Source organism: Artemia franciscana, unplaced genomic scaffold (genome assembly GCF_032884065.1).
Source record: "Artemia franciscana unplaced genomic scaffold, ASM3288406v1 PGA_scaffold_74, whole genome shotgun sequence".
Classification (NCBI taxonomy): domain Eukaryota; kingdom Metazoa; phylum Arthropoda; class Branchiopoda; order Anostraca; family Artemiidae; genus Artemia; species Artemia franciscana.
Genome location: NW_027062709.1, coordinates 1,631,920 through 1,644,952, shown reverse-complemented (window position 1 = coordinate 1,644,952; position 13,033 = coordinate 1,631,920). Strand labels below are relative to the sequence as shown.

The following is a 13,033-nucleotide window of genomic DNA, read 5'->3' as shown; positions in this document are numbered from 1 at the left end:
GATCAAAATTAAACTGCTCCCAAGCTAATATCATTTTCCTGTAAAAAACTTGACAAACTCTCTATTTATGAAAAAACTGAAATTTATGCCCGAAGTCCATTAGTCAAGTGAACCCTAACGTACAAGAATATATATATATATATATTTTTGGTACATTCCTCCATCTTAAAATGGACCCGAAAAGGTCCAAAATGCTCGTTTGAATGGCCGTATATAAAAATAATATGTAAAAAAATGTGGTTTGATCCAGTTTTATCAATGTATTAAAAACATTTTTGTTTACATTTCGAAATTTCTTATTCAATATTATGTTAGTGATCCATTTTTTTTATCAAGCATTTTCTTTTTTGTGTCTAGTTGTGTTTTCTTTCAGACCATGCTAGCAAGCTATGCTGCGGACCCAGAGAAGAACTGGCGAAACAAAGATGCTGCCATCTACTTGGTCATTGCATTGGCGTCGAAGGGGGCTACGCAGAAATACGGTACGACTCAGACAAACCCCTTGGTCAACTTGTCAGATTTCTTTCATCAAAACATAGTGCCTGATTTGAGAAGCACAAATGGTATGTTACTGTGCGAGTGTACATATGTTTTTTTTTATCTGTTTGTGTATTTCATTTAATTTTGATGTTGAACTGACTTGAGATGACGTCTTCAAATCAATTTTTGTGACTATAGTAGTTTTAAGGAATCGTAAAATCATGCACTAAACATGCTGGGACTAGAAGATAGGCATAAGGGTGAGATTTGTCAAACAGTTCGTGGTAACAAACTGTAAGTAAGGAGTTACTTGTAAGGAACTTGAAACGAACTTGAACGGAATTATTACGTATATGAAGGGGTTCGCCCCCTCGTCCATACCTCGCTCTTTACGCTAAAGTTTCTTTTATTGCTTTCAAAAGAGCTATCTATTGTAATTAGATGGCCTTTATGATTCAGATTTCATTGGTAAAGAATTGGAACAAAATTCGAACTTTATCGTAAAGAGCATGTATTGACGAGGGAGTGAACTCCCTCCTATACGTAATAATTTCTGTTCAATTTAAGTTTTAATGTTGCTTTTTACTATTTAATCAAATATAAGATCGTTTATTACGGCTCTGGGAAACTTGAATATTTGACAATTAGCCAAGCTTTCATTTTATTTATTTTTTCTCGTGTTTTATCATCTCAGGCCCATCAAAAATACCGCTTTTCCTTTACCCGATTTTTTGTTTTATATCATGGACTTATATCATATTATGGTATTATGGCACCGCATCATATCATGGTATTATGAACTTATATCATATTATTATTTTTTCTTTTGCAGTTATTCAAACTTTTCTTTAAGAAATAAATATTTAGCTTTTCCGGAATGACCGCTTAAATAGATAGTGCTTTTTTCATATAGAATAGCTTTATGAAGTTTCAATATTATGGTTCTTCAACAAAGGTTCTCACAACAAAGGTTCTCTTCAACAAAAGTTCAACTAAGGCTTTTCAACAAAAGAGCTTTATGAAGTTTAATTTCTTGTTAAAGAAAACAAATTCACAAGGGTCAAGATTTACTCTATAATGCTACTACTACTTAGAAGTCAATACTGTACCAAGCCGCTACTGGAGTACCAACACAACTGCGCATATTCCTCCTCCACCCTAATTTATTGTTTAAGTATTCTAAATATTCTCTGACCATAGATTTCCAAAGTATTAAATAAGTAGAGAATGAAGCGGGAGGATTAATAATGCCCTGCAAAACATTTTAAGCCACATATATTTCGTGACCAAATTATTAATGTATTCGTTTTACAGTTTTAACGCGGATCGAATCATGCAACAATATTTTCTAGTGTTTAAAAATCGCATTGCAATTCGATCTGAAACTTAATTTAAGCTTTTCAGTTTTGAACAGTTGCTTAATATTGAAATGTTATTAGGACCTTGAATAGCTTTCTCAATTTCATACTTAAGGACATATTTACTAGGTCTTATATGCTTTACTTTTTTTTTTTAGTTCGACTGCCAAATTAGAAAGATGTAGTTTGCAGAGCTTTTGCTTAACGCTACCAATTTTTTTCCAAGGACTGATTCATAGATTATGCTATTGTTATTGAAAAAAAAATATTGAGAAAGTTTTTGTTTCGGGAAGTTTAAAATGCCAAATCTGGGGAAATTAATATGAGAAGCTCATTAATAAATATGGATAGTTGCAAAGTATATTTTGCGCATTATTAGACAAAAGCTCTCATATTGAATAGTACATCTACTATGCAAATCAGGGCACGGGAAGGTATATTCAAGTTCATACCCCTATCATCTCATGCCGAGACTACTGTTTTGTCGCAAACTTGGTAAATTTTTTTGCCAGGTGAGTGCAGCCTTAGGAAGTAATTGCGAGCCGAGGTTAAGGAGTGGAAAAGTGCTTTCATGCTCATAACTCCATTACTTTCCTGCTTGTTAGGCATGAACAATTGTTCGAACATAGCTCTTAACTCTAGAAAAAAAACTTCAATTTGGACTCAAAATCTGGCTGTCACAGTGAAAATCACATGTCAAAATGTCACATGTCACATGTCAAAATCTGACTGTCACAGTGAAGGCGACTCGTCGCTAAAATAGTAGTTTTTTTATATTTTTGTTTTGAGTAAAGAAAAGGTGCATGTAATCCTAAAGGAGTTATAACATCACGGGGAGGAAGATTTTCTTTAGAATGTTTCAAAACCCGGAAATCGAGAAAGGGATGAAGTCTCTGAAGTTCCTCCTTGGGCGATGGTTTGGATTGTAGATACATTCTTGGAAGGTTTATTAATCTTTTGCTATTACAAATTCGAGTTATCAAACTCTTACTTAAATTTTATGTAAAAGTCACTTCACTTTTGCTTATGTTTCTAACCAATGTTCTAAATTGCCTACCAATATTGAGAGAAAAAAAATGAATGCTAGGATAACTTTTTCTTTAATTAGAAAATGCTTTTAGAGAAAGAACTACTGTGCTAGGCGGCGATAGCGCTGAGAAGACTAGAAACTTATTCAGAATAAAGCAATCTTTTGTAGCTAATCTTTTAGGGACATGTCTTGAGTTCTTGTCCGAAGTATATAGAATATAGATGGCATCGTCTACTTCTGTGCGTCTCTCTGAACGGCGTCTATGCTTGCATGTTCAGCAATAAAGTTTTGATGATCTTTGCAAATTTTAGTAGAGAAAAGAATAATTTTTTTTCTCTGCTCTTTTGGGAAAAACTTTTCCCAGAAAAGTTTCTTCGAAGATAATAAACACCTAATAAATTTAATATTTATTTTGGGTTTAAAAACACTAAAAAAAGTGACAATAAATAGTCTTATAATGCAAGATGTCAAAACAAACAGATACTACTATGAATGAATGGTTGGAACTTTAAACGAACAGAAATCAAATGAATAATGTAGCCAAACTTAAAACAAACAGAAAATGCTATTACTCAACAAATGAAAAAAAAATGAATAGGCAAACTAAAAAAAATGCTCGTATATAAGAGTGGAGTTGTGCCCACTCAGATTCCTTTACGGTTAGAATATCTTGAAGACTTAAGCTGTTCAGAAGCCAAATTCATCCGCTCCCCCCTTTCAGTTGTGCTCACTGTAGCATCAATATATTTTTTTGCTTATAACTTTCTAAAATTATTAAAAATCGTTATGCATAAATTATATTATTATGTATAAATTATATTGTGGATAAATTACATTATTGTTATATTGATGTATACTAATATTAAAAAATTATTACGCAAATTTCGTTCTAATTATTAATGTGCGGAGAGCCGAAATCAAAACGTGCATTAATTCAACAACGTTCAGAAATTAAATTAGAAATGAATTAGAAAGAGTCAAACTTTAGCGTAAAGAGCGGGGTGTTGAGGAGGAAAAGCCCTTTTTTTCATATACGGAGTAATTTCTGTTCGTTTTAAGTTTTAATGTTACTCCTTACTTTCAGTTAAAAAAACTTGTTTTTTTTTATTATTTCAGTAATGAGACTACTCTTTTCAATAGTAATTTACTTCAATAATTTAATTTTTTATAAATCAATTTATTATAAATCTGACTAACAAATTAACTGTATTACAATTTTTTTTATGTAATTATTTAATTTAAATTATTAAACTAATTATTGTTTTTATTTCTTAGTCAGCACTGTTAATTTAAATAACATAAATCTATACTAATTTTAAGAAGAGTAATTATTTGTTAGGCTCTAAAATGTTGACGATAATAGTTGGTTACCTGTACTTATATAATGTTTCTTTTCTTCTTTAAAAAATGACTGTTGCAATAAAGACTGAATTCAGTTATTCTTTATTATTAATTGTCTTAATTTTATAATCAATTTGTTATTAATTAAGTAAATAATTAAATAAAGTAAGATAATTTAACCAGTTGATTAGTTATTATTATTACTAAATAGCTTTGTCACCAATTTATCTAAATTTAACTTGATTTTTAAGAAGAATTGTTGTTTGTAATTCTCTAAAATTTGAAAATAATATGTGGACTACCCATAATTCAATATTGTGACTACTCAATTAAAGAAAAAATGGCTGATCTAAGTTTAGTTAATCTTTATTATTAATTATATTATTTTAGCTTTCTTACTAATTTATTAGGCTATTAACTAAGTAATTAAATTAATTTAATTAATCAATTTATTATTATTGTTAAATAACTTTATTATAAATCCGATTAATCGAAATTTAAATTAATTTTTAAGAAGAAGTACTATTTGGTATTTTCTAAAATTTGAAATAATATTAGGCCAACTGTAGTTAAATAACGTATCTGCTCAATATCAATAACCATCAGAATTATGATTATCGAATATCAGTTGGAACTTTCAATTATTTCCTAGTTCACTTTTACAATGATTTATGCTTCTACTTAAAACCGAAAGTCAAATTCCAGAATTTGTGGAAGAGTCTCATATTTATGCAAACCCTTGCAAATACTTTTTCTCTTCTCCAGTTTGTCTTGTGAGAAAATTAACCTTCATAATTTTCATTTCAGTGAATGAACTTCCCGTTCTTAAAGCAGATGCTATCAAATATGTGATGACTTTTAGAAGCCAACTTGGCCATGGGGAGCTTTTGGCCTCCATCCCCTGTCTCATCAACCTTTTAACTGCTTCTAGTCAAGTTATCCACTCATATGCAGCCATTGCTCTGGATAAAATACTGAGCATGGAAACAGCAGATACGAAGAAACCAGTTATCCAAAAGGAGGAGCTTTCACCTTTTGCAGAGTCTCTTTTAAGTAAGAAGGATATTAGTTTGACCTTTTTCAAGATTTTCAGTTTTTCAGGATCAAATCTTGAAAAGGTAGAACAAACATTCTTAACAAACTTCTTGACGGAGGGGGGAGGGAGACATTTAGACTAATATTAGTGGCAAGATTCCTATATTACTCCTTGTTTGCAGGTATTGTGTCAATTCAGTCTTTTATTTCTTTTCTGTTTTTCTTCTTTGTCCTTTCTTTTTGTTTCCTTTTCTTCTGGAGTCTTTCAGATCAGTTTTATGTGGATTTGGGGTTAACCTTGATTTCTTAGATTATGCAGGCAACGTTACTTGGTTAGTGTAAGTCAAGATGAATTTACAATTCCGGTTCTTTTCTTTATTTTATGACTAGCCTACCCGTCGCGCATGTGAAAGAAAAAAAAACTCAAGACGCCCCCCATCGGAAAATTTATCACTTAGTATATTTTCTACCGTAGAAAATCACCTTCCCTACCCGCAGAATATTTTCCCCACGTTTTAACAAGGATCGTTTTTTAAATTTAAAAGTATATAAGAATCCCCCCACAACCACGGGAAATTTCTCCTACGGATATTTCTTCCCCGGAAAGTTGTCCCCTCCCCATGTGGAAAATCACCCCTACGCAAAATTGGTTCTCCCCCGACAATTCCCCTTCACCGGGGAATCGAGCCCGTAAATCTGAAAATATGATAATACACTGAATCAATAAATAAAAACAATGGTTTTTTACAATGTTCATGGTTTCCACAATAGATTAAGCCAAGACTCGAGTAAAGTTGTCGTTTGTCTTATATTTAATAAAGTTACCAAATTTATAAGTTTTGATTGCATAGGCATAAAGTCGGAAAACTATATAAAAACCAAATTCATGAGTAACAACAAAAGCGAAAATTATGAGGACTTTTTTCCCAAGACAGTGAATCAACAAAACCTATTTGAATATTTCGGCCCTATATCTAAGGGCCGTCTTCAGCAAAGAAAAAATAAAAAACAATAAAACACTTACAATAAAAATTCTCAGTTAAAAATCCATTTTTTTAAAATATTCAAATAGGTTTTGTTGATTCACTGTCTTGGGAAAAAAGTCCTCATTATTCTCGCTTTTGTTGTTATATTATGGAAAGGCAGTGTGGTCTTCGTCATTATTTACAAATTCATGTGAATTTGGAAAATGTAAATAATGTGACCGGAAGCAACCGTCAGGTGTTTTTTTCGGGGATCTGTAATTTCATTATGCGCAAAGAGTATTAAGCGGGCCTGGTGTTGGGGGATTTTGTACCTTAAAACCTTGGCAAGAGTGTAATTAACATCTTAAAGTTTCTTGGTGATCGGATGAACCATGTAGCAATGCGTACAGGACAGACAGACAGAGGCTGCAATTGATTCTATGCATCAAACAGTTCGTTGAAGTGTAAGTAAAGAGCAACTCTGCCCCATAGTAACCAAAACTCTACAAAACAGGACTTAAAAAACATTAGATGCATAAACAAATTGAATTATTTATGATCCAAATATATAAAGTTATTTAAGTCAAATGTTACCAAAAGTACATCAAAAGTAACAAGTTTGAGAAAATTTACCCTATTTTCGAAAAGAGGGAAACGCTCCCAAAAAGTTGAGCAATATTAATGAAAATCAGACCGCCAGATTTAACAAATCAGAGAATCCATACTGTAGACATATACACATATTGTAGACGTTTCAAGTTCGTTTCTATAAAAATATGGAATTTTATGTTTTTTTTCCTAGGGACGATGGTATCGAGCCAATGATCCTAGAAGATCGTGAGAGGGCTCTTTTGATCGGAAATCAAAAGTTCCAATTCCTTTCTAAGTGACTAAAAAGATTAGAGGGCAACTAGCCCCCCTCCCACACCCCTTTTTTCCCAAGACATTGGAAACTTTTTTAGATTGATAAATAGCGACGATGGAAGAAGGGATATCCCCCCTCATATACTGAATAATTAGCCTGTGATCATTGATCGCAATATGCAAAAGAAAAGAAAGGAAGTTTTGTTTCTTGTATATTGATTGATATACACTAATTGATTGTACTTGTCGTTAATTCAAAAAAGTATTCAAGAATGTAGAGTGGATAATGGCTGCCGCATTAGATGTAGCATTAGATAATCTTTTTCAAAGATTATATTGTTTGTTTTTTTTTACAGAGAAGGAACACTTTTCTTTTTTTTAAAATTTGGAGCTTAGTTAATAGGGTAGATTTACGATGTCTGCATTTTCAATTCCCCATGTTCGTCCTTCTATATGGGAGTCCCTTCTTATGGTATTATTCAACAAATTGGCTCTATTTCCATGGATGGTTCATTAAATAAGACTTGGTTATGCTGGAATTTCCATTTTATTTTAGTCAGGCTCCTAAAAACTTTGTGTTGCCTTACAGGCTAAATAGATGTCTAAATAGGCTTACAATTTTTTTATATGTTTTTCCTCATTTATTGTTCAAACACATTGAATTGAATGAGCACTAAAAAAAAAAAAAAAAAAAAAAAAAAAAAAAAAAAAAAAAAAAAAAAAAAAAAAAAAAAAAAAAAAAAAAAAAAAAAAATGACGCATTTCACTTTTGAATTCAGTTAAATGGTTAAACCAGCAACTACGCCTTTTACCGCAGATTTGTTGCAATTCTCTCCAAAATAAAATATTTTTAGCATTTATCAACTTGTTATTAAAATTCAGAATAAATGGGATTGATTAGTAAAAGCTTAAAAACTACTTTCAGATTTAAATAAAGAAATTCTGTTATAGCCGTTTATAATAAGAGCTGAATTTTGTGATTATTTTCAAGGAGGAAAATGTTGCTGAATGTAGAAATGATTAAATTATTGTTAATATCTTCAGTAGCTGGTTTGCCTCGATTGAGTCTAGTATTCCTTCTTTATCTTCTTTTAAAATTTACCTTTTATACGTTTGCATAAGGACTGTTTACCTTGTCCTGAAAATATACAAAATGTGTTTTGGCCCCAGCCAATATTTCTTAAATGCAAAAAATTGCATTGCGACATAAAAGAGGTTATTTTTTCGGATCCGATGTAGAAATAATTGCTCTGCGACAGGATATTATGAAAGTTGTCTCTGTTATTTATTCTTTAAACTCTTGTTTGCAACTCGCAATATACAGGGTTGCCACCCCTAGTGATTTATTACTATTTCTTGTGGTTTTCTATATTCCCTAAACAAAAAACACTAAATGTTCATATAAATCGCTGGATTATTAAAGAAAATCACTAAATCAACCAGAAAATCACTAGTGACTTTTTTACCGGATGAAAACCTTGGTAATATATCGTGGATACCAAGCAGAAACCAAATATCTGGTCAAATTTGCAGTATCCTTCTTTGACAATGTTCTATTCCCTGAAAATTCTGTTTCGAATATTGCGGATCTCGGTTGCCTCCGGTTGCATCGTTTTGGAGACGCAACTAAACTGGAAACAACGTATCTGATATATCTGGAAACGCGTTTTATCAAGTGGAAACCATGTATCTCTCAGCTTTTTCTGCACCGCATAATTTGCCTAGCAGTGAAGTAACAATATATACTATGTTATTATAATATATTTATGTAATAACGTATTATATTATTATATACAATTAATAGTATATCTATATTATTATATTATAATTATGTAATATTATCAATCGCAGGGCTGACAATGAAGCCATTTTCTATTTGCTATATTTGTGCCTTTATTTATTCGTGACCTGATATGAATCTCTTTGCCTTCATTTTTTTATTTCAAGGCCCACAACTATAAGAGGTGAGGGAGTGTGGGAGTTGAAGGGAGTGTAAGACAACTATACAACTATAATTAACGATTTATAAACTATATTGTGTGTATTTGAAGATGGATGAAAAATAATGTAATTTTTTCTTTATTTAAAAAGGGGTTCCCCACTTTGTCTTGCCCTGCGGTTTCCCCGCTGAAAACCGCAATTTTATAAGATTTTTCTTTTGGCTACTTCAAACTTATGAAGTTTTTAGAATCGAACCACATTTTTGTCAGTGTTGCCACCTTGAACCGTGAAAATATAAACCAAAACTAATTAGTTAAATTTGACGATGGCTTTTGCCCGTAAAAATTCAGAAATTAACGATCCGTTGATTCCTAGAGATATGGTTGTGTAAATTTTCGCTTAACCAGTTAAGGAAATGTGATTTCATTTTCACTGGTTTATGCTCCCTGTGAAACGTACAATTTTGTGACAATCTTAAATCTTTGCATCAAAAAAACAAGATACGTATGTCATTGGATTCGTTAGTTTTAGGTTTATTCACCGACCAAGACTCTTGATATTCCTTAAACTTTTTCTTAGAGATCGATCTAGATTTGCTGATAAATGGGAGATCTATCCTCTTCTACATATTCTTCTATCTAAAGAGAAAAGAATGCACACCGAAGTCAAAATTGTAATAGATATGGTATATAAAACTGAAGCTCAGCTATCGTTGATGTCACCAAAGCTGTCTTGCGTTGAAACACTGTAATAATTCACTAATTTCCGCAGAGAACATTAAATTTTAGATAGTTTTACGCCGTGATGTTAGGGATGTGTTAGATCTTTTTCTTTTAAGGCTCTTATAGGTTTTTTGTAACATCAAGATGGCTCCCCTAATATTTAACTATTCTTAAGAAACCTGATCTAATATCCTGAAATCCAATAATTATTCTCGCAATAGAACATCTACGTGTCGCTACTTTACATCGTTTTAGCTCTTTGTATTTTATTTTTGTAGTTTTTTTTTTGCATTTTTTGTTGTTGATAGAAGAGTTTTAGCAAAGGTTTTTATCCTTGTATGGCATACCAGACAAATACATTAAAGTGATTAGTTCTATATACTAGAATAACACTGCTGCGGTGAAGGTAGGAAATGAGGTTAGTAGCTGGTTTCGTATTAACTCAGGAGTTAAGCAGGGTTGTGTTCTATCCCCCTTTATATGGATTAGTTTAATGGTTTATGTCTTAAGAAGTACAGGGAAGGCAATGTGAGACCACGGAATTAAATGAGGAATAAACATTTATCTGGACTTAGATTATGCTTATGATTTTAGCATCCTACATTAAATTTGGCAGAATCAATGAATTTTTAGAGGTTTTGCGAGTCCAGGATGTTAAAATAGGTTTAAAATCTAATCTTAAGAAGAAAAAGTCGCAAAGGCTAGGAATAAGTGAAGATGAAAAGGTAACGGTTGGTCAACGAAAAAATTGATCAGGTGGAAAGTTTCACTTACCTTGGTAGTATTATTAGTAAAGACGGTTGGAGCAGTGAAGATGTTCAAAGTAGAATAGCCAAGGCCCAGGGAGTTTTTTCACAATTTAAAGAAGTTCGGAAGAATAAGAAGATAAGTCTGCAAACAAAGGTTAGAATATTGGAAGCTACTGTGGTGACAGTAGTCAAATATGTCTCTGAAGCATAGGTACTCTGAAAAGCAGATGAAGATTTGCTAGATGTTTTCCAGAGATATTGTCTATGGATTGTTCTAGGTACCCAGCTGACTGACCGTATTTCAGACATTAGGCTGTACGAAAGGTGTGGTTCAGTCCCGCTTTCTATGGCTATAATGAGAGAAAGGTTGAGATGGCCTGGGCACTTTCTGCGGGTGAAGGGTGACAGATTGCTAAAAATTGTCCTTTTCGGCCAGCCGTCTAGGGCTAAACAAAACAGGTCTTCCGTGGTTGGGGTGGGAGGATGTCATAAAGAAAGATGTCATAAAGAAAGATTTGAAGGAAATGGGAACTTCGTGGGAGGGTGTAAAGAGGGGGGCTTTGAATAGTTAAGGATGGAGGAGGAGTGTGCGTATCTGTGTTGGCCTCAGGTGGCTTGGTGAGTTTTTAGTAGTAGTTGTAGTAGTGTTTTTATTGCTTTTTTCCCATCACCATGTGCTGATGGTCAAATATCTAATAGTCTCTTTACAGCTTTTTATTTTAAGAATAAAGTATTAGATATTTAATAAAAATTGACTTCCGATAAATTCATAAACAAACATAATGTAACAAGTTAATGACCCCATATTATAAAAAGGATTCATTAAAGGGATATGACAGTTTGTATCGGTTTTTGTGCATTTATTCGTCAATGAACTGTTCGAAATTCAAAGAGGTCTAAACTTTTAAAATTCTGAATAAAAACTTTAAATGCTATTTCTTTGTAGGCAATCTTCTACTTGCCTTCTCACTACCTGGATCGGGAGAAAATGATCATCTTATGCGCACCCTGATGAAAAGTCTCCTGGCGCTCCGCGAACAAGCTGTTCCGTATTTAACACCAGTTGTGACTCAACTGATTGAGAGGTTGAAACTGGCAGTGAAAAGTCCAAGCAAACCTGTTTACAATCATTATATATTTGAATCTCTGAGTGTGGCTATAAGCATTGTCTGCAAAGTGACTCCTGCTGCGGTTGCTGCTTTTGAAGATCTCCTTTTTCCTGTATTTCAAGAGGTTCTTACACAAGATGTTCAAGGTAAGACACAATTATGCATTTCGTATTCGCATACACCTCCATTAATTGTACTACTACACGCTCTTTTATTTTCATAATAGTAGATACTTGTATAGACGCGCCAAAAAAGTATTTGAAATACTAAAAGAGAAATAAAATCTTAGGCAACTCAAAAGATTTTCCATCGTCTAACAAAAATATTGAATTTTTCGTTTAGAAACTGTACTTTTCGTTTTTTTCGTTTAGAAACTGTACTACTGAGATTAATTTGAACTAAAATTAATTGTGTCAGACTTATTGAATCAACAAAAATATTGAATCAAGATTATTGATGAAAAAGCCGTTTCCTTGTACTTTGTGTGTCAAACTTAATGAATGAACAAAAATATTGAATCAAGATTACTAATGAACAAGCCGTATGAGTTGATCAGGGCAGTGTCCAGGATTTTTTTCCGTTTATTTTTTTTTGCACAAGGATTTTTTTTGGGGTGGGGGGGTGGGGGAAGATCTACACACAAAAATTTCTTTAAAAAGGCATAAGAAATTTGTTTTGCTTCGTTTTTACGAGTCAGAAAAAATATTTTGGGGAGGGGTTAAGCAAATGGTTGTATATATTGCTTAGTTGTATATATTTGTATATATTGCTGTTCTACCAGATATAACAGGGTCAGCTAAGCTGAACTTCCCATCAAGATAAGAGTCTATGGGGGGGGGGGGGGACTTAGAAGATATTTTGGGAAACCAAAGAAAACTGAACAACGGTCTGACATCTGTTTTAGTAAACAATATCCAATACGGGGATATTTTTTTTTCTTCAAGAAATATGTATATATTTTCTTAAATGGCCGTGATAATATTTTTCAGAAAATTGGGATACTAGCATTCTTTGGTATGGAAACTGGTTTAGATAGTTCATGGCTGTGGGAAAATTCGTTTGTCCCTCCCAGTGCCCTGTAAATGTTTTTCTTAAATCGTCTGCTAAATGAAATTAGAGACCCAATAACCAATAAAACTGTCGGAATGAAGATTGACTGTTGGACAATGGCTAGTGAATATCAGTCACGTCATTACTATTCCTAAAAGTTTTGAAACAGGTCAATTTTCATCTACTTTATCAAATTTGTATACAGTGATTGCTTAATTAATTGACCGCCTTGCAGTCTGACAGAACAGGTCAATTTTTCTTCGAGAGTGATCTTAGCTATATATTCATCTAAAAATATTGTTATTTTGGGCTAGATTTTTAAATAATTCTTGGTAAATTTATCAATTTACCAATTCATCACATTTATTATTTTAAATTAATTTTTAGTA

The 13,033-nt window shown here is 32.5% G+C and overlaps 1 protein-coding gene across 1 annotated transcript in view; it reads left to right on the top strand.

The window, feature by feature from the left end:
* Positions 1 to 13,033, top strand: part of LOC136042175 (exportin-2-like) — a 77,846-nt gene that overhangs the window by 24,456 nt on the left and 40,357 nt on the right. The window contains exons 7-9 of the mRNA XM_065727107.1: positions 374 to 563; positions 5,017 to 5,262; positions 11,432 to 11,740. Of these exons, the coding sequence (XP_065583179.1) occupies positions 374 to 563; positions 5,017 to 5,262; positions 11,432 to 11,740 (745 nt within the window). The remainder of the gene's footprint in view (positions 1 to 373; positions 564 to 5,016; positions 5,263 to 11,431; positions 11,741 to 13,033) is intronic.